Here is a 19,631-nt window from a genome sequence, read left to right on the forward strand (position 1 = left end):
GGTCCGTACGAGTACTCTTTAAGAGGGTTGTTTTCATCAAATAAATGTCTTTACATAGCTAATTTTTGCACTTTTGTCACTATTCGCAAATATAAATGTTCACATAATAGATTCAGCTAAATTCAAGATAGTCTAGAACGCGGTTTTGAAACAACAGCTAAACGTTGTTTAAATAACCGGCCCTAAGACTTGTTTTGGAAATGATTTTTTTCTCTGGTGGTACATGTTGTTGTCAGCTCATGTTATGCCATAAGTGCAGAGAATGTTGCATTCAGCATATTCACAGTCAATTGAATGAAATCCATTTTTCGATAATTTCGGTCAACTTGTGCTTTTTCCCTTTTTCCAGATATATAACATCTACAGAAGTTAGTGATGCCCTTCCTCAAGAAAAGCGGCTCAGAATATTTTTCCATGTTTTTATGGGACTTCCAGTAAGTGTTTTCAATTTCACAATTCGTAAATAATATTCTGCAGCATTCTTGAAAAATGTTTTATACAATAAATAACCTATGGAAAAAAATTGTAAACACTACAGGCTTATGAATCATTTTTTCTTCTGTGCAGGAGAAAAGCTCACCTGGAGATTTGAAAATCACGGTAAATTTGTTTTTGGTTCCCAGACATAAATGAATGTGTGTTATTTATATTATCACTGTGATTAGTATAATTTTTTTAATTAGTAAGTAATGAGAAAGAAGAGGTCGGATGAAATTACCTCGCAAACAATTAAATTTCCATCAGAAGTGGTTTATTAGTTTCTTGGAGCATGTAATGGCTGAAACGAGCACAATACATCACACATTGTAAAGATGAACCCTCACGTTAAGCAATTTAAAACAATGATAATGCCAAAATGTGTGTTAAAGTTGTCAACACATTCTGTATTTTTTTTTTGGCAGACTGAACCCAATGTAGCGCCTATGGCTGCCCTGATACAGAAACTTCACTTGTGCATCAACCAGTTGGAACAGGTCAGTCGATGTTGGATTAAAAAAAAACATATGTACTAACTGGACTATGAATAAAATCTTATTCGTAGTTTTTTTATGCCTTGCAAATTTTATTACATGCACATAATTGTCGACCCTCTACCATTGTTTCTTTCTATGATAATGTCATGAATTGGGGAAAAGCGTGAAATATTTACTCGACTAATGCACCAAAACATTATCAGGAAGTACCTGTAAATGTAGTATATTTGTGTTTTTCAATGGGTCAGTGTATACACGTCACTCTGGACAGCGTCTCTTCATAGCAGATTAAATTACTAACAATAAGTCCCTTTTTTTCACTAGCTCCCGGTCAAAGTTCATGATACACCAGGAGGAGCAGTTGGAGCAAGGTATATGTCACTAAAAATTCTTCAAATATTGTTATAATTTGTAAAAATTTAAAAACTCTTTAATGTCACTCACAGACCTTGCATGTTTGTTTGCCAGGGGGTCTCAAGCTTTAAGATTTTTCAGCTCTCACCAAATCAAGGTTTGTTTTATTTTTTACAGTACATACTCCTCATAAACTACTTTTGGGGTGTTCAACAATTTGAAAGTCCTAAATTTGTTCGGCACTTTCGGTGTTTTTGCTTGAAGTTATATCAAACGTAATACACAAGTTAATTAAAACTCCTATTTGGTTTGCTGAAAGTTATCAAAGATTGACTTAAACTGTTCATACGGTCTACATACAGTGCCTTTTACAAAGACACCCAGACTGTGAAGGGTTACGACAGTGGAAACGTGGACCTGTAAAGATTGATCCACTTGCTCTTGTTCAGGTATGAATTATTCTTCAGTGCCAATTAAACCTGTTGTGCTTTATCTACTGTTTTGTAAATTAGACGTCCACAACAATGCAGTTTCGTTTGAAAACGGATATTTTTCGATGCTTTTTGGCCTTCCGTCTACACTAAGACGCTTGAGAACGGATGTATTTTTAAATGAAAGCGATTCGATTTGAAAACGCTCTCAAAAGTGGAGACAGTTGAAAACGCAGGCATATCATTTTAGTGTGGATGATCGAAAATACAGCCTTTTGAAAACGATGACGTTGGTTAGCGTCATAACGTCGTGCAACCTCTTTTCGAAGTCTCCCATCTGAAGTTCAAAACAAATATGGCGAACGAGCATGTGGGTATGTTTTTGACATTGTTGACTCATTTAATCGCTTGTCTGGAGCCTTATGTTACGTCATTCAACATTTTTGGCTTTTCTTGGACGTGCTAGCCATGTTTCACATTTTACAACGTGCGTTTAGCTGTGTTTGTTTGTTTGTTCCTTCGCTCTGGCGAAGGGCTAACGCTCGAAACGTTTGCTCTAAAACTCTTTACAGTGGCCTATAGAATCAGAATTATCTTGTGTTTGTTCACAGTTTAGCGCCGGCGCGAAATGGCACAAACACCGCGGGCTCCGTTCGTTCAGGCATACGCAAATCGACGAGTTCGTCTCATCAAGTCGAGTTTTTTAGTGTGTCCTAGTGTGGACATTGAAAAGCGTTATGGAAACGCAAGTGCAGAGAAAACGATGCGTTTTAAATAAGACGGAAAACGTTTCGAAAACGCATTAGTGTGGGCGGGGTCTCTTCCTTTATCGCTCTTCTCTTTTTTTTAGGCCATTGAGAGATATCTTGTTGTTCGGGGATACGGAAAGAAACGAGAGGTTTGTTCAGCTGTCTCTTTTTATCCTTAAGTTTTTTTTATTGCTAAAATGAAATCAGTAAGTTTGTTTGCCCAAAATTACAGAATGCTGACAGTACACGCTGAGAACAAGCAAACAAATAAAGAATAACGGAAGAATTCACTTTTATTTAGCTGTGTCAAAAGTTACATTAAAAGTAATCGTTAGAAACTTACTAATGCTGTCAAACATCCTCTGAATAAGCCGGCGACACACCTGGCGATTTTGTGCGCCGATCGCGGCGAAAATCGTAAGCGATTTTCGCCACAGATCGCTGCGGACACACTTAACATTATGTGGCACATCAGCCTTGATCCCAGGTTCCACCCGGTGACGTATAAAAATTGCACGAACCAATGTAAGCAAATAAAATGGCAACAACGAAGCGGAAAAAATTTTTGGCCGCTGCCATAATTTTGCAACTAAAGCGCTCTAGGCAGCGTTCTGGAAAGTGGGACAATAGAAAAATATGGTCGAAGACATGGATTTACTGAAACGCAGTCCTTCTTGAGACGATTACTGTAGTCACTTGACGTTACATCAAATAGGCATGGTTTTTCTGACCACAATGTGATCAAATTGATTTCTTTTCGGTTCGGAAACAATTTTCGATGTCTTCCGCCATTTTGAAAAGTCACGTGATAATATCATCAAACTTGATTGGTTAATTTTACTGGCGACGCGTAGTGGAAAGGGGAGAAAATCGCGGAAACGGGCAGACTTGGCGAATGCCGACAAATTTAATCACCGATATCTGACATGTCATATATCGGCGATTTTATACGACGATCGGCGAAAATCACAATCGCTGCACCGGACACAGCTGGCGATTTTCGCCGATCTCCGCGATCGGCGTATAAAATCGCTAGGCGTGTCACCGGTTTTAAACTTCAAAGGTTTGCTTCAAATTGCTGTGTCTAAATGCATATTTTGGATCTCTTGCAGAATCCAGATGACGATGGCAGTGAGGATGACGGGTAAACACAGATAGAGGCTATGTGGACCATTAATTATTTTAATTCGAGAACTTTTGAGAGGCTTAATTCATTATTCTACGGCTTTACTGAAACTCACCCATACACTTATGTCTAAGATTGATCTATATTTGGTGGTTCTGTTCCATAAAATTATATTGACAAATGCGGTTTCTTCTTGGGCTTATTTGATTTGATGATTTTAGCTTCACCCTGCCCTGGCTCAATCCACCATCTCATGACTAATGTGAAGTTGTCAAATGCTTCATTTCAAGAAATTAAAAAATCTTGGCGCGTGCACAGATGAAGGTGACATTGTCTGTGGTACTTGAGGCTAGTAGTGCAGCAGCAACAGCATTAGAAGATGTCAGATATTTCTCTTTGAATGACACTTAATTTTCACCATCCGTGCAAAAACGCGTTATCATTAATGGTCAATATTGTTTGTTTCATTTCTCAGATCTGATGATGACATTGACGAGTCTTTGGTATGTAGGGCAAATGTTTTCCACAGTTCCTTTGTTAATGTTGCATTATGCGTTGAAGTCTTACGGTTTATGCTTTGTCGTTAACAGGCAACTGAACTGCAAGGTCAAAACAACTCAAGGTATCACACATAATATTACTCCATGAAACTTATTGTAGTCGTAGAAACTGTTGGTTCTAACTTCCGGTCATCGTTGGAGTAACCTATACATTTTGTTTGTGTTGATGCAGGCATCAACTGGAGATTTTATTGGGAGACCATCTTCTTCCTTACAACATGACAGTTTATCAGGCTATCAAGCAGTATGCTCAGGTACATTGATTCATTACCTGGTTTGCATTGATTTGTTAAAATGCATGTCAAATTAGATCGTTTTTTGTGCACAAGTTGGTAACTTTCTTGGTGTTAAGACCTGCATGGCTTATGCGTTCACTGTTTGTTATTATGAAAAGGTGTTGAGTGAAAATATTAGCATGGTTATTTCTGAACAGAACGGGGGAATACAGGAAATTAGTCATAAAGCTCATTGTCTTAAAATGCTTCTTTATCTAAATCGTTCGTAAAAATCATGCTATTTCATGTTTTAGTGTGATGAGGACAAAGACTTTGATGATGATCATGGTGGCATCCTTGGCAGACCCAGTATCTGGGTCTCTACCCATACAATATGGTGCGTTCGGTTTTTCGTGTCTGCGGACATCCCTTAAACATTTAGAAAACTTGACATCGTTTGATCTACGTTAGCACTCAAATGATCTGGATTCTTGTAGAGAAGTAATACGTCGTTGGTTTTACTCATTATCTTGGAATTTAAGAGTTGTTTTAGTAATTATTTTTTTTCAGGTTTCGACCTCTCAGCCAAAACCAAAAGGAGCAGCAAACTGTCAATAGTAGTAAATCTAAGTCTGGGGCCAGCGGAACAGCTTCACGAACCTCCAGGAAAACATGGAAAGAAGATGGTAAACATTTGATTACGCTGAATCCATGAAAACGGACTTGTTTCTCACATGCTCATAAGTTAACTCAAGTATTTTTATATTTTTAAAGAGTCTGAAAATGAAATGTCTCTTGGTCAGCTCCTCTTGGTTTGTGAACCTGGAAGCTTTGGTAAGTTAAATAAACTATAAGATAGTCAAACGTTGCAGGCTGTTTTTATTTAACTAATGAATTTTGTTTTTTATTTGTAAGGCCTAAGTCTGTATTAGGTATTTAAAAGGTTTATCAGCGTCTAAACTTACCTGTGAGTTGGTACAACTCGCTATTGTTTTCTAGTCGTTGTCAAAACGTGATCTGAACACCCTTAAGGTAAACAACCTTTAAATAATCGGTTTCACCTTTTAAACATTGGTTAGACGTGAACTTTCGCATATACTGTGTAAACTTTGTTTGATTAATCGGCCCTCGATGTTCCAAAAGGTATCTCGGAGTTATGTTTGTAGCGGTGTTATTTCGAATGTAACAAAAATCTCATTTGAGGCACTTGTAATTGAATTTCACTCATAAAATACCCAGACACCACAAGATCCAGATTACTAACTTTGAACAAACAGGTATTTACGTGGGTTTATTCTGTATCTACAGCTGTCGTTGTGCACAAAGAAGTACAGTGGCCTTTGATGAAATTTGCTCAACATTCAGTTTTTCCTGATTTAGGAGTTTTTTGTACTGTAGTTATTGTTGCACGTCACAAGAGAGAGAATCGCGTTTAAATCATGTAAAGGACTGATTCTATGGTGTCTGTTATGGAAGTTTCGGCGAAAGTCTCAACGGAAATATCTCCTTCATCAACAGACCAAGTTTCGTTTTCATACTTGCGCTGTGGTTGCCTTGAAAATCTCCTGTATGTATTTAGATTTAAAAAGCTAATGTTGCCTTCAATTCTTGGTCAGTAACTTCAGATCCTAGTGTGGAAGTGATAAGTCTTATGAAAGCTCTTCATGTTCTTAATTATCACTGGACAACGCTTTATGAGGTGAGTGTCAGTTTTTGGTGTTGCCTACCAGCCAACTAAAACAGCCTACTTTTCACTTCGAAATATCGGATTAAAATGTTATAGAATGTCTTGCGAATAGTGCGGTTGAAAATGTGGTACAACTATGTGTCGTTAGACAAACGTGCAACTAATTTTACTTTATTATATCTGTTTTTAGGGGCAAACCCGTAAAGCGTTCTTGTCTTCTAGTGAATTTATAAACAATAAACTTGCAGCAAAAATTACGCGGCAGTTACAAGGTAATTTGTTAGTTTTATCATACACGCGTCAAGGATCAAGCCTCTTACGTGCTATAGTATCATTGTTGACCTATAAATAGTAACGTTGTTTCTTCTCAATCAGATCCTATCACAGTAATAACTGGGAATTTTCCTGCTTGGGTAGAAGAACTTCCTCGAAAATGGTAAGCGAAAAGGTGTTTTGGAGATTTTCGGCAGCCAATCTTATCTATAATGGCGACGAGCTATTCCAGCCTCTCGAGCAGTGGAGACAAGTAAAAGAGCGGACAAGAAGAGAAAATGCGAGAGCGCTGTTTCATCTGACAACCGCTAAGCATCGTTCGCTTCCCTCTTTCCTACCCCCCCCCCCCTCCTTCATTTTCCTTTTCCCTTTTATTGTCTTTGCTGATCGTATGCCTGGAAGTAACGTAGAATTGTGTGGGAGTGATTGTCTTGTTTGCTTTACAAGCACCTCACTAGTGATTTAATTTTATCCTTTTACTCTGCAGCCCATTTCTGTTTCCTTTTGAGTGTCGGCAGCAGTTATTTTATTGCACTGCAATGGATAGAGACAGGGCTCTTAGCAAACTTCAGGTACTAGAGAATTTTTCGGCCTTGTGAGATGTATTCAATGTGTTACAGATCCGCTGATGATGTTACTTGATTATGTATTCTTTCACAGGAAACATTACCGGAGCTCATGAATACTGACGCATCAGATCGTGTTGCACCAAGATTTGACAGGAAAAAGGTGTGTTTTTAAACTGACTGGAATGGACAACATTTAATGCTGAAGGCTAGTAAGCTAGTAATGCTGCCTTGTTCCTGATAGAGCTTTGTTTAATAGAGAAGTGCCAGTCCTTCAGATGAATTTCCTATCAGAAAAGAAAATCTCAGAAAAAAGCAGAAAAAAAATCTCCAAAAACAACAATGTCGAGCAAATCAATAACCTCACCTTATTAGAAATCCAACCAAACTGAGTGCGGCAGGTGCCCAGGTAGAGAGAAACTCGCACGTGTGTTCATCTCAACCCTGCATCAGAAAAAAACTTGACTTTACTCTTACGAATGAGCTTGTTTCGAATGTCTTTAGTGAGTCTAGGAAAGTTTCAAGGTGTAAATTGTAGTTTATAGTACATTTCCATTTGCTTTGCAGCACACTGTATCTCGAGTGGGTCTTCTGGACCAAGCAGAGAAGTTGATAGGTGATCTTGGTAGCTCACAGTCTGTACTAGAAATACAATACGAAGGCGAGGTAAGTACAACTGCGGCCAGACTCCAGCTGTTACATTCTGGCTTTAAATCTCATATGAAGTCGCAAATGTTGTAATAAGGCTTACTTAGTAGGAAGTGTTCGGTTTAAAACCTAATAAGAATTGTTTTTGTCATGTAGGTTGGGACTGGCCTTGGCCCCACTTTGGAATTTTATGCTCTTATTTCTCAAGAATTCCAACGTGCAGACCTGGAGATGTGGAGAGGAGAAAGTATGCGGCCTTCAGGAGGAACTGGTATGATTAGCGGTAATTCACTGATCGTTTCTTGTCATACACAACTAGTTAGTTAGTTTGGTCTTCGAGGAGCTTTTTTTTAAAGCATGACTCGAGGGAACATAGCTAATGTATGTCCAGTGATAAGTTACTCTTAGTTTCCTTTCTCACCTGTTAAATCGCGATGTTGTTGCAGGACCTGTTGAAGACGTGTCATATGTTTACTCCCCAACTGGCCTGTATCCAGGTAAGCTTAAACTTTCGTGAGTTAAAATTGATTGGCGAGATGAGAGAAGAATGCATTGTGTACATTTGATTACTGCATTGAAGTCTTGCCTCTAACTAGGAATCAAGGTTTAGATTTTTCCAATGTTCAGCCGAGTGAAAAAGAGCCCCACTTCTCTGAAGTATTTATCACATCGTTTCATTCTTAGCCCCAGTTTCACGCACTGCTAAAGCCGCGAATGTGTCAAAGCTCTGCTCCAAGTACCAGTTCCTGGGTAAATTCTTGGCTCGTGCTATCATGGACTTTAGAATCCTCGACATTCCCTTCTGCCCCATACTATACAAATGGCTTCTCAATCAAGAAGGCACGCTAGACCTGGGTGATCTGGCTGCTGTAGACTCAGTCTTGGCTCAGTCGCTGACCCAGCTGCAACAGGTGGCACAGAGAAAAAAACAGCTAGAGCAAGACTCCTCTCATACTTCAGACAGTAGGCAGCTAGCTGTGGACAGTCTTACCTTGGATGATGTACCCATCGAGGATTTGGGTCTGTCCTTTACTCTGCCAGGCCATCCTGATTTTGAACTTAAGGTATAATTACACATTCATTCATATGACAACTTAGGTCTAAGGTGTGATGTAACAACGAACTTCAGTTAATATATGATCTTTATTCCCTCGTGGCCTTAAGTGCCCAAGGGACGGAAGAGTACTGTCATTTGAGCAAGTGAATGAGGGTTAAACTTAGTGAAACTTAAACAAAAATGTACCACCAAGACAGGAGAGTTAAAGTTTGGTAATTTTGATTGGTTTGAAAACCTGTCAAAATTACTCAACTCAAAACCTCGTCAGTTCAAGTGTATAGACGAGCTCAAAACTTGTCGTTCGAAGGCGTGAAGCCGACCTCCTTGTTTTGATTGTCGTTTTTTTTATTTGTTTCAGCGCGGTGGAAAAGACATGACAGTCACAATTCATGAACTGGAGGAATACATCAGGGTATCATTTTGTGTATAACACGAGCAATTGATATAGGTTATCTTCTTTTGGTCGCATGAATTAAATTCTTGATTTGTCACAGTCAGGAAAAATAATATAAAAGTTAGAAAAAATGTGTCGATCTTTTTGTTTTGTTTATAAGAAGGTTTAGTTTCTGAATTAACTGTTAATTCAATCGTATGAAAACGAGCGCACATTCCTGCAGTTTTTCGTGTAATTTATCGCTTATTTTGTTCTTTGTGCTTTGTTTTTCAGCTGGTAGTACAGTGGACTCTTGTGTCAGGTGTGAAACGCCAGATAGATGCACTCCGTGAAGGCTTTAACTCTGTGCTGCCTCTATCAAATCTTGCCAGTTTTTCATACACTGAGGTAGTAAATCTAAAAAAATTTCCTTGCAGCTTATTATTTCCTCGAGATCTGTGAGGTACCTAAGTAGCTGTTGCTCTCACATTAAATTTTACTGAAATCGAAATATTCAAGTGTGAGAGAAATTGGTTGGCACTTTTGTCCCCTACGGTGGCGTTTGCCCTTCCTTAGGAACTTAAAGAAGACAAGAAAGAATTGGTTTTATTATTAACTGATTTAGAAGGGGAATAACTCTCTTCAATCGTTTGGGCTGTTGAATTATGATTATTGACTGACTTAGATCAGGTGATTTATGTGAGTGATTTTGTTCACAGATGGAGCTGGTTCTTTGTGGTAATGTGGCCGAGAAGTGGGACTTGAAATGTACGTACTTATTTGTTAGTTTAATGGTATACCTGTGGTGTATTACCAGAGATAGACTGTGTTGAAATCTTTTCTGGAAGCTCATAGGACGCCTTTGTTTTAGTGAGATAGGCTTTGTTTCTGTGGAATGCATCATTTTCTTTCTGCAGTTTTAATTTTAACTTTTTTTCTACGTTTTTCATAGTTTGCTAAAGCTGGTAGCTGTTCACAGTAAAGATAACGATATTATTTTATTTTAAGTTAAATTCAACCTTATACCTGCGCTCGTTTATTTTTTCTTTTATTTTTGAATATCAGGTCTTGTGGAAAGTTGCAGACCTGACCATGGCTATACTCATGACAGGTCAGTGGCTTAAACATGTTTTAGTTATCAAGGTAAAAAAAGTTTAACCGAGGCTTCCTGTAGCTCTGGAGAAACGCGTTTGCTAAATGAAGTTTCTTTGGATCCTTTTGTGTATGTTGTCTAGTTCCGGTAAATGGGATTGTTGAAACCAATAAAAAGCATGGTACATTTTGCATCCTGCGATCACATGCACCGAAAGGGAAAAGTGATATCAGTGATAATGAGAAAACTGCTAATTTCACTTTTTCTTCGTTCAGTGCAAAGAGTTGTGTTACATGCTACTCTTTTGCTTTAACAGTCGTGCGGTGAAGATTTTGTTCGAGATACTCAGTGGTTACACACAGGAAGAGCAGAGGCTATTTTTACAGTTTGTCACAGGCAGCCCAAGGTTACCAGTGGGAGGTAAGAATCTCTATCGTTTTTTTTGGCGTTTTTTTTTTAATTTCAAACCATTTGATTAAGTGCTCTTGACATGCGTGAAAGAATTTGATGATTTAATATTCAACAAAGCTTTCGTCTTATTTTCACTTTTACATCAGCGTGTATTTAAAAGAATCTCCATATTTCAAAAAGTATTAGTGCCATTAAATGTGGGAATGATATATCAGTCTGTTTGTTTTATCGTAGGCCTGCGCAGTCTTAATCCACCGCTGACCATAGTTCGCAAGTCGTTTGAGCCTCCACTATGTGCTGATAACTACCTGCCGTCTGTCATGACCTGCGTCAATTACTTGAAACTGCCAGACTACTCCAGCAAAGAGATCATGGCTGGCAAGCTAAAGCTGGCTGCCTTAGAGGGACAGCGTTCATTTCATTTGTCTTAAGTTTGTACACACCACCCGAAGTGTACGCTCCTGTACATTAACTGTCGTACGCGTCGAGTTGCGGCCGCTTGACGGGATCGGAAGTGCTCTCATCAATTTTTTTGAATGTTTATGTTACCATTAAAAATCATGGCTAAAATTGACAAATTCGTTTAATAAAGTAATGGTTAAATTTTGATAATAATGCTTTACTAACTATTAAGTTCATGTTAAAGGTCGTTGACCAACCACTTGACTCTCCTTAGTAAGACGCTTTATTATTGCTACAGTAATAGAAAGACCTTATTGCAATATGCAGTTTCATTTATGTTCTAGCTTTCTGCCTTTTTTTTTTCCTTTTTCTTCTTTGAATTTCTCCACTTACGGTTGAGAATGCTAGAATTAATTGTTTGTAATATATTTTAAAACGCCTTATATACATAGCAATTGTACATAAACGTCACAGACTATTTGCTCCTCAATTTAAATCTTGTTCAGAGCCCTCACGGTGTTTAACTGTGCCATTATCTCTTTCCCTTCCATTCCCTTTTCTTTTTGTTTTAGGGATTCTTCTTATTTACAATCAGTGAAAAGCATATTGTACACATATTAGAATAAGGTCGCTTGATAAAAATCACTAACTTTGATTATTGAATACACGTTTTAAGGAAAAGAAATTGAACCACCGAGACTATGCAAATTAACATTGTTTACTAAAAATATGAAAGCTGTGTACATGAAGCAGCAGTTAAGGATGTTCACAGCCGCTGTAAATAAATCGACTATAGTTGACTTGTTTCAGTATCATTCTATGTTTTGCTCGTTACTTTGCACAGGAAGGAAACCTAAATTTTTGTAACTGTACAAAGGCCTAATGGTACCACTACGCAACAGTAATCTGTATTACTGACGTATGTGATGTTTGCTTGGAAATAAATAAGAAGGAAAAATTAAGTGGTAATTTCCAATAATCCTATTTAGGATCGAATTATTTATGGTAGGTATTCCTCTTTCCCTGTAGACTGAAACAAAGTCACGTATTTACAATAGATTTAGCGAGGTTTTTAGCGCAGTTGAAAGCTTTTCTTTCCGTTATTGGGACTGTTGTTGCTTACTATGATTTCATGTCAAGAACCGCTAGCCACACGGCGCTAAAGAGGAATTTTTGTGCTTGCGCATTTGAGGTCTGGAACAAGATGGGGATCGACCCCTTCCTGGTTTCTTTTTTTTTTCTTCTTTTCTTTTTTTTTCCTTTAATCTAAACATAATCCAGACTTTGGATTGTTCCTTATCGATTGATAATTTAAGTTGCTTCGCAAGACGTCAATGGTGTTGCAGATTTTTCAGTGTCATTTCGCCGTACTCTTTTGTTCCCTAGACTTTTGTTCCGCTGTGTTCTTCGGTACCGTAACACCAAAAAAACGACGCCAACCAAGAACAGACCGAATATAGCACTGACTACAATCAGTCCTGTCCGCAGATTTGTGTCAGAGAGCTTCTCAGGCTGACCTGAAAGCAAATTCATTAGATATATGTCATTTTTGCGTTAGTAAATCACGAAAGATGGTAAATTTTGGCTTTGGTCGTCGAATTTAGAGAGATGTTTAGCAGTTGTCGAGAACGTAGGACGGAGGAATAATCTGATTCACTCACAAGGGTACAAACATCCGACCTTACAATCTTGAGTCCGGAACTTAAGTTAAACTCATAGGCGAGTTAGTTCATGTACTATTTCGATATCTGTCAAGTGCACTGTGTGATGCTTCGATCAGCAATTTTACTTTGAAAAGGGTCTTTTTCCCACTTATTTAAGATTGAGAGGTCACAGTAACATAGATTTTGAAAAAGAACCATTCCCTACCTTGAGTAGGCTTAGTGGTAAGTAGTGTGGCGCTTGTCATGCCTGCTACTGTTACGTTATTCGCTGCGGTACTAGGAATTTCGTCATCTGAAAAAAAGAAAAAAAAAAGTATATTAACCAAAAGTTAGTCGACATGCCTTTTTTTTTTACTGTTACCTAATCAGCTTTGTTGAGAGAGCGCCGAACTGCCATGGGAGCTCCCCACCAGACGAACATGCAGGGTGCTAAAGCAACGCGCAGAAACGGGTTATTTTACTGATGACTTATGGGAATGTAATCCTCTAAAGGAAGGGCGATAAACCGCTAGGTTCGTCTACTTTAGAGTTGCATATTTATCAAGGATGTCTAGGGACCCACACACTTGGCACTGTGAGTAAGACATGGAGTACCTGTTTTGGTATCTGTGTGTCATCTGTCATGGATGGGGTTGGGAATGCTCCGAGAAAAATCCACTCACTTTTGTACTCTAACGATTGGAGTGTGAATATAGCATTCACCTCACTCACCTTAAAATGCATTATTTTTGTGGTACATGCAAATCAAGACAAGTTTATATATATTTCACCTGAAAAGAAGTTGAATAACTTGTGCTTTTTGTCACTATTTTAGTTCCCTTACACCTACATTTTCCATAAACAGTGAGAACACGAGTTCGTTTCTTTCCATTAGGGTGGTTAAGTGTCTCAAACAAGTACTGTCGTAATCCTCTCTTTACTCTGATCTCCACTGCTGACTTTGTGATCACGAGAGCTGAGTGGGAAGTGATGCTTGATTTTAAGAGGACCATGTCAGGAAGAGAGTACCAGGCCACTCGCGGCTGAGGTTTTCCAGTTACAGAGCAGGTCAGTGTTACTGGTTGCGCTTGTGAGGCGGTAAGAGTAAGGTTAGGAGTGCAATTCTGTATCTGTACAGGTACTGAATCAAAAAATAAAGAACACTTTGTTACCGCTATGACATCAGCCTAGTGTAGAGTAAAAAACAAAAACTTGATCGATCGAGGTATTGCGGCTTTAGAAGTTTTAGGCGAATACTCAGTATCTAGTACATGAAATAAATAACCCCTTGGGAAGTCCAGCCTTCTGATAGAAACGTATTTAAGTATTTAAGGCTGTATCTACGCGAACTCACCAACTGTTCGCAAGAAAATTGCATGAGAATGACACATGAGTACGTCATTGAGTACAAACATCTCATACAATATACAGTAGACATTCTCCATCGCGGTTGAATAATTTGTAATCCTAAAGAACACCATTCTTCCGCTCAGATCAGCATCCATTGTTGCTCGTCCGCTATACAAACCATCATGATAATCATCGTAGGTTCTAAAAAACTTTCCACTATCTCCAGCAGAGGCTACTTTCTCCATCACAAGCTGAACTGGCCTTTTCAAGGCAAGCACTGTGAATCTTGTCAGTCGTTTGATGTCAATATCTGCGGGAATTTGCCAACAAAGTGTGACATTGTCAGTTTCTGCTGCGTACGTCACAGCAGGGCTTGGGCAGGAGGAACATGCTAAGTAACAAGAGTAAACATACCATGAGGTTTAACTCTAAACCGCATAATTTTGATGCAAGATCAAATTCAAACAAGTTATCTTAATTTTCCATTTTTCTTCTCTTTGATGAACTTTTTACAGTGTTATAAGTTGTTCTGTATCGAATTTCAATGCTATTATGGCCTATGACAGTGTACTCACTTGGTGACATGTTTACCAATACTGCTGTGATTATTGCCAAAGCGATGAGCATTTCTGTGATACTCACTGGTGGCCGTCTTTTTCTGAATGCAAAAGACAAATGTAGAAATAAGTTTATTCATGGACCCCATTGCGGACCCCGTGTTTTGATACACTGTGAAGTATTTAGAACCCACATCCCATAATCTAATTTGTCAATGAATAATTTATCCAAGTTTATGAATAAAGGATGAAGGGGTAAGTTTCCAAAGAAACTGAGGTGCTGCGTCGGTGGGGCATCATTAAACGATTTGGCTAACGTTTCGAGTGTTAGCCCTTCGTCTTCAGCTCTGACTCAGAGAAAACGCGCGAAACGTCCGCCTTAGAAACTTTATACAGGGCCAATTTACATTATCACTCAGATGATAACATCAAATCATCTATTTCATTACGGGTGGTATATTACGTTTATAATTATATGTTTTGGCATTGCTCTGCAGAAAGATTCCATTCTTTTATTTTTTTTAGTCATAGTTGATGAAAATTGTACAGGGATTTATCGGAAATGAGAGATGTAAGTAGAAAGCATACTGAATACCTACAACGATCGATAGAAAGCTGCTTCATCAATATTCGAATCCGTAACCTATAAGATACTCCGAAACTCCATCAATTTTGCGTGCTCGTATTCTCATGTAGAATTGCACCAGTGAAACAAACGGATTCACAAGATAAAGAAAAACCTCTCTTTCGATCTTTATTAAAACTACGATGCTGCCAATAGAAAAACTTCCTCTTGTGCCTTGCTAAGTCAACTAATTTCACGATGAATAAAACCAATATTGAATTAAGATCACCGCAGCATAGAATCATAATCTTAGAGTTACCGTGATTTGTTTTGTTTTGATGAACGCGTAAATCTTCAAACGCAAAATCGGACGTCTACACCCTTTTCATCTACATGCTTCGGTTACACTTAGTCTATCATGCAGTTTCATCATGTTTTTCACAGGGCCTAAGTATGATCACTCCTTACAGTTGAGTTTGAGTGGCTTCCTTTTTGTTTTTAATTAAGCAGATGCTTTAAAGACCCCATGTACACTGTAAACATTTTCGTCTGCGACCTCCCGCAAAACATAGCTTAACTAATTAAGTATAACGGAAGGATGATACAAGTTTGCTGGTGAACTAGTGTTCCCTGTCATGTTCTTTTTCGAGTCACCCGAGACTTCGGAGTGCTGACAGATCAAAACAAATTTGCGGATTACATCAACTTGTTGGGTCACGCAAATTTGTACGAACTTCGTTCTTCGAAAACAAAATGTCTTAATTAAATGTGCTTTTCTTTTTCTTTTTTCAAAGAAGTAGACAGATTGGGATTCGAAATATTTTCTCGACGTTTGATTATATCCGCAACACTCAGCTGAACTCTTCAATTCAACATAACCCTCAAAAATTCAATATTGCGTTAGGTCACCTTTGAAACCAAGGTAAAGGGTTTGACACATGACTTACACAAGAAACTCGACGCTTGCATTTGCTCACACGGAAAGAGCACGGTATTGAGATAACATTTCCATAGAGAGACGTTTCATATCAATACAAAGTACGTTTCAATACAAAGTACATATTCAAACACAAGTACGGTTTAAGAATAAAGTTTTCAAGGGAGTCTGTTCGCGCAGCTATTGACTGTTTCCAGTTCAATTCACTTCATCACCAGCTGACGCTTGATAAAATTTTTAAAACCGTTGAAACATTCAAGCTTTCCCATTTATCTTTTATTTTAGATTTCTTGAGCCACGTGGTGTCCCTAATAACTCAAAATAATCGAAAGTGCCTACTCTATTTTAGGACCATATGTGCTGACCTTTTTCAAAAGAAAAAAAAAACCATATCACATGCTCAGAAACGAGGAGAACCGTGCCATATGCTCCCCATTTATGATGGACTCAAATCCTTTTAGTACAGACTAGCATGCAAATATATACCACGGTAATTTTAGGAATGTTAAAACTCGAACCCTGTGTTCAAGCCTAACCAATGCAGGGCTTTTATCACTGAAGGCCTGAAGGATGTACCCCTTTCTCTCAAAACTTGAACGTCGGCAGTTTAACTTTGTGATTTTGCATTTATGCAACAAAATAAAGCCAAACTGAAATTTTTCAAGATAATAAAAATCTTTGGAAGTGACTGCGAAGGAAGTTTGTTTCTGCAGTAAAGTTTGTGCCGCGATCTACAACGAAATCGTAACTGTTTAACTTTATGAACTCTGATCTTCAGACATGTGCAGTGCTACATCTTTACACGCCTATGATGTCATAATGGTACAGCCATCGCTTGATTGCAGACCCAATTTTTTTTAAAATATCTTCTATCTCCTTTGTTTCCGGAGAGGTCTTCACGAAGAGACGAGATAAGAGAAAGAGATACAACGACTAAAAGATATCCAGCTGCGAAGAGAATTTAAAATCATATAACTTGTCAAATGAATGTTGTCAATCACAAATTGATCAAATTTTTTTATCACGAGTCGGAAAATCTCCAGCTACCGAAATAAAACGTTAAACTTTTCATAGACATTGTTTAAAGATGCTGGGTATTTGTTCTACATTTCAGTGCGATACAGATGGAAGAAGAATCATCTCATTCACTAAAACTCTGTTGTGGTTCACTCATCATTAAAAAAAATGTGTAGTTAGTCGTAAGTAAAGTTTGAGTATCGTTTTCAAGGACAATTTTCACTTACATAAAATATAATGAAAGTATTCACATGCAGTAGCAGAAAGTGACAACATTTTTCTCCATCTAGCTCTCTTTCCCTTTCTTCTATTTTTTTCTTTTTTTTAACCCGAACAGCCCCAGGCGTTAGGTATGATGCGCTCTGTTTCTAAATTCATTACATGGCTTCACCTATGCGCAATTCTCACACCACAAAAGCACGAATTTTTAACCTCACTAGCCATGGTTAACTTTGTGATACTGCTACACATACCTTTTGATATGGTAATGTACGAATGACAGCAATAAACCGTTGAAGTCGACAAGAAAAGTGAAAAATAACTTCTCAGTTCAAGGCCTTGAAAATTATAAATCCATTACCCAGAGAAGTTAGCTTCTCACGAGAGCCTAAAATCATTTGATAGACTTTGAGCTTGTTACGAGTTCATGAGGGGAGTTTGGACTCAAAAAAGAAATGTTTGTGTAGGTTAACGATCGATCAAGGTTCAATGTTCGAATACCTGTGATTATTACATCATGAGTTTTTCTTGTCTTTGTCTGCTCTGTTATATTAAGAAGTCACTGTTTTCAGCAAACTGCGAGGTCAGAACTGCTGCTCTTAGCCAATATCAAAATTGATTTGGAATGAAAAGAAAAAAGACTCCGTGCTAAAGTCTTCTTCTAAAACCATTAATTGATTTTAGTTTTTTTTTATTCTTGAATGATCCATCTGTTTTCATTTGGACTTTAACCTCGATTCCTTAATGCTTGTTTAACGCGCACGCTACCTACCATCTTCATGATAAGGCCACTCGTGTTTGGTAAGTTAATTTGACCTGACAGTAATGGTGTTACGTAAGGCCTTTCTGATAAATTCTAACGTCGAGGAACCTAGCAGGATTTCACTTGAACCAGCTCTCGTGAGAAGGTTTGTGATCGCCACATGACTAAAAATAACACAATTACCCTTTGTTGCCTTTAATATTCTCGATTCACACTTCCGTGAACGTGATCGTAAAGCTCGATTTACTTGCATGGGAGCATCTCAACAGTCATAGAATGGTCATACGAATCTGTGACTGCTGACTGCTAACTGGCTGACGGTTTTCGTAGTAGGAACCTCAAGGACCCTGAGCACGTAATACGCAATGTAAGTGGTTAGTCATGAACGTTTGACGCACGCTTTGTTTCCATCACACTACAAGGACATGATGAATAAATACCTGATCACCAGGTCAAACTTATAGGCTAGGTGTGCAGAGAAAAAAGTATTTCAGATATGGTTTCAGTCATTCTCGGTTTTTCGTCGATCACTGACTATCGTTCTGATTAGAGGAGGAGCAAAAAGTTGGTGGGAGGTTGCTCTCGCAACGAACACTCCGAATAAATTTCCGGAGAGAATTTTTGTCTAAAAGAACCGATATTTGTGTAATGGACGGCATTAACTGAAGCTGATTTTACTAGTAATATTAATGCACTTGATAATGGACTACAACTGCATTATCCAAGCCAAGTCTCAATTAAATTTTACTGCACGATCTCACGATTGTCGGATCGGGGTCATTTTTCTCTTATTCTGACATTCGCTCGAATTGTTTGACTGACCTTCAATTCATAACCGACAATACTTACTGTTGTCCTTATAGAAACCGATTTTTCAGTTGACCGTCCTAAATTTGCAATTAGTCAATCAGATGTGTGATCTATTGACCTGGTAGTAAAATGATTCCGAGTGCAATAAGCACAAGCAAATTTTTCAAAGACGAGAAAATTTCACTGGCCCGTAGAGCGAGCGCAGTTTTTAGTCTTCTAAAATTTTACAAGTGCCTATTTACGCCTAATTGAGCGAGAACTTTGTTATTTATTAATAATTTATATGAAAAAACCATCACAGAGAGTCAAGAGGGACGAAATACCCAAATGTTGACAGCGCGCGCTATTTGTAAATGGCACACGTGTTACAACTTTGCACTCGTGTTCAGCCAACCTGACGCGGGTAATGTTTTCATGTGTATTATTAGGCACGACATCACGGTCGCTTTCAAGTAAGTGAAAGCTGTCGTATGATTAATTAAGAAAGAGGTACAGCCAAGTAAGTGCTATTGTAGGTTTGTTGGATCGGGGTCATTTAAGAAAAATTTCAAGACTTAGACGATTTCTTATATCGTTAATATTGACAGTTACCACAATGTCCAAAGTACCGCTATGCCTCTACCAAGCACAAAGGAGAATTTGGCACTCACTGCTTGGTTTCGGAGGCGTTCAAAACGCTGAGAATTCTGCTTATCACAATCTCCCCAAACTATAAACACAAATATAGCAGGTAATTTAGTGTTAACAACTGGGTTGAAAACGTAAATTAGCCACCGTAAAGGGTAAAAAAGCTGACGTTTCGAGCGTGAGCCCTTCGTCAGAGCGATTTTTACCCTTTACGGTGGCTATTT

The 19,631-nt window shown here is 38.3% G+C and overlaps 2 protein-coding genes across 3 annotated transcripts in view; one reads left to right on the forward strand and one right to left on the reverse strand.

The window, feature by feature from the left end:
• Positions 1-11,881, forward strand: part of LOC113672379 (E3 ubiquitin-protein ligase TRIP12) — a 30,996-nt gene extending 19,115 nt beyond the window's left edge. Inside the window, exons 32-60 of one of the 2 annotated variants that reach the window (XM_027188660.2) lie at positions 350-434; positions 568-600; positions 903-974; positions 1,299-1,345; positions 1,443-1,485; positions 1,691-1,777; positions 2,610-2,657; positions 3,621-3,652; positions 4,110-4,137; positions 4,225-4,256; positions 4,367-4,448; positions 4,724-4,806; positions 4,980-5,095; positions 5,184-5,243; positions 6,026-6,108; positions 6,287-6,368; positions 6,472-6,532; positions 6,857-6,941; positions 7,030-7,098; positions 7,503-7,601; positions 7,740-7,866; positions 8,030-8,080; positions 8,268-8,647; positions 8,999-9,052; positions 9,308-9,421; positions 9,733-9,781; positions 10,079-10,124; positions 10,423-10,526; positions 10,752-11,881. In XM_027188660.2, coding sequence (XP_027044461.2) covers positions 350-434; positions 568-600; positions 903-974; positions 1,299-1,345; positions 1,443-1,485; positions 1,691-1,777; positions 2,610-2,657; positions 3,621-3,652; positions 4,110-4,137; positions 4,225-4,256; positions 4,367-4,448; positions 4,724-4,806; positions 4,980-5,095; positions 5,184-5,243; positions 6,026-6,108; positions 6,287-6,368; positions 6,472-6,532; positions 6,857-6,941; positions 7,030-7,098; positions 7,503-7,601; positions 7,740-7,866; positions 8,030-8,080; positions 8,268-8,647; positions 8,999-9,052; positions 9,308-9,421; positions 9,733-9,781; positions 10,079-10,124; positions 10,423-10,526; positions 10,752-10,948 — 2,449 coding nt within the window. In that variant the 3' untranslated portion in view covers positions 10,949-11,881. The remainder of the gene's footprint in view (positions 1-349; positions 435-567; positions 601-902; positions 975-1,298; positions 1,346-1,442; positions 1,486-1,690; positions 1,778-2,609; positions 2,658-3,620; positions 3,653-4,109; positions 4,138-4,224; positions 4,257-4,366; positions 4,449-4,723; positions 4,807-4,979; positions 5,096-5,183; positions 5,244-6,025; positions 6,109-6,286; positions 6,369-6,471; positions 6,533-6,856; positions 6,942-7,029; positions 7,099-7,502; positions 7,602-7,739; positions 7,867-8,029; positions 8,081-8,267; positions 8,648-8,998; positions 9,053-9,307; positions 9,422-9,732; positions 9,782-10,078; positions 10,125-10,422; positions 10,527-10,751) is intronic. The other variant, XM_027188661.2, reaches the window with a different exon arrangement.
• LOC113672381 (uncharacterized) lies at positions 11,083-17,668 on the reverse strand. Its single transcript, XM_027188663.2, has 6 exons — positions 17,462-17,668; positions 14,488-14,570; positions 13,917-14,303; positions 13,413-13,703; positions 12,789-12,875; positions 11,083-12,436 (listed from the first exon to the last, which is right to left on the reverse strand). Exons 2-6 carry the CDS (start codon positions 14,537-14,539, stop codon positions 12,231-12,233), a joined length of 1,023 nt encoding a protein of 340 aa, XP_027044464.2. The 5' UTR covers positions 14,540-14,570; positions 17,462-17,668; the 3' UTR covers positions 11,083-12,230.
• Between the last annotated feature and the right edge of the window lie 1,963 nt (positions 17,669-19,631).

Source organism: Pocillopora damicornis, chromosome 6 (genome assembly GCF_964200805.1).
Source record: "Pocillopora damicornis chromosome 6, jaPocDami1.2, whole genome shotgun sequence".
Taxonomy (NCBI): Eukaryota; Metazoa; Cnidaria; class Anthozoa; order Scleractinia; family Pocilloporidae; genus Pocillopora; species Pocillopora damicornis.

Coding starts and splice junctions, on each gene's coding strand:
- LOC113672381 (XM_027188663.2), bottom strand. CDS start 14,539: ATGCTCATCGCTTTGGCAATAATCACAGCAGTATTGGTAAACATGTCA. Junction 14,304..14,487: donor ATTGGTAAACATGTCACCAA/GTGAGTACACTG, acceptor CTTGTTACTTAG/CATGTTCCTCCTGCCCAAGC. Junction 12,437..12,788: donor TACCACTAAGCCTACTCAAG/GTAGGGAATGGT, acceptor ATTTGCTTTCAG/GTCAGCCTGAGAAGCTCTCT.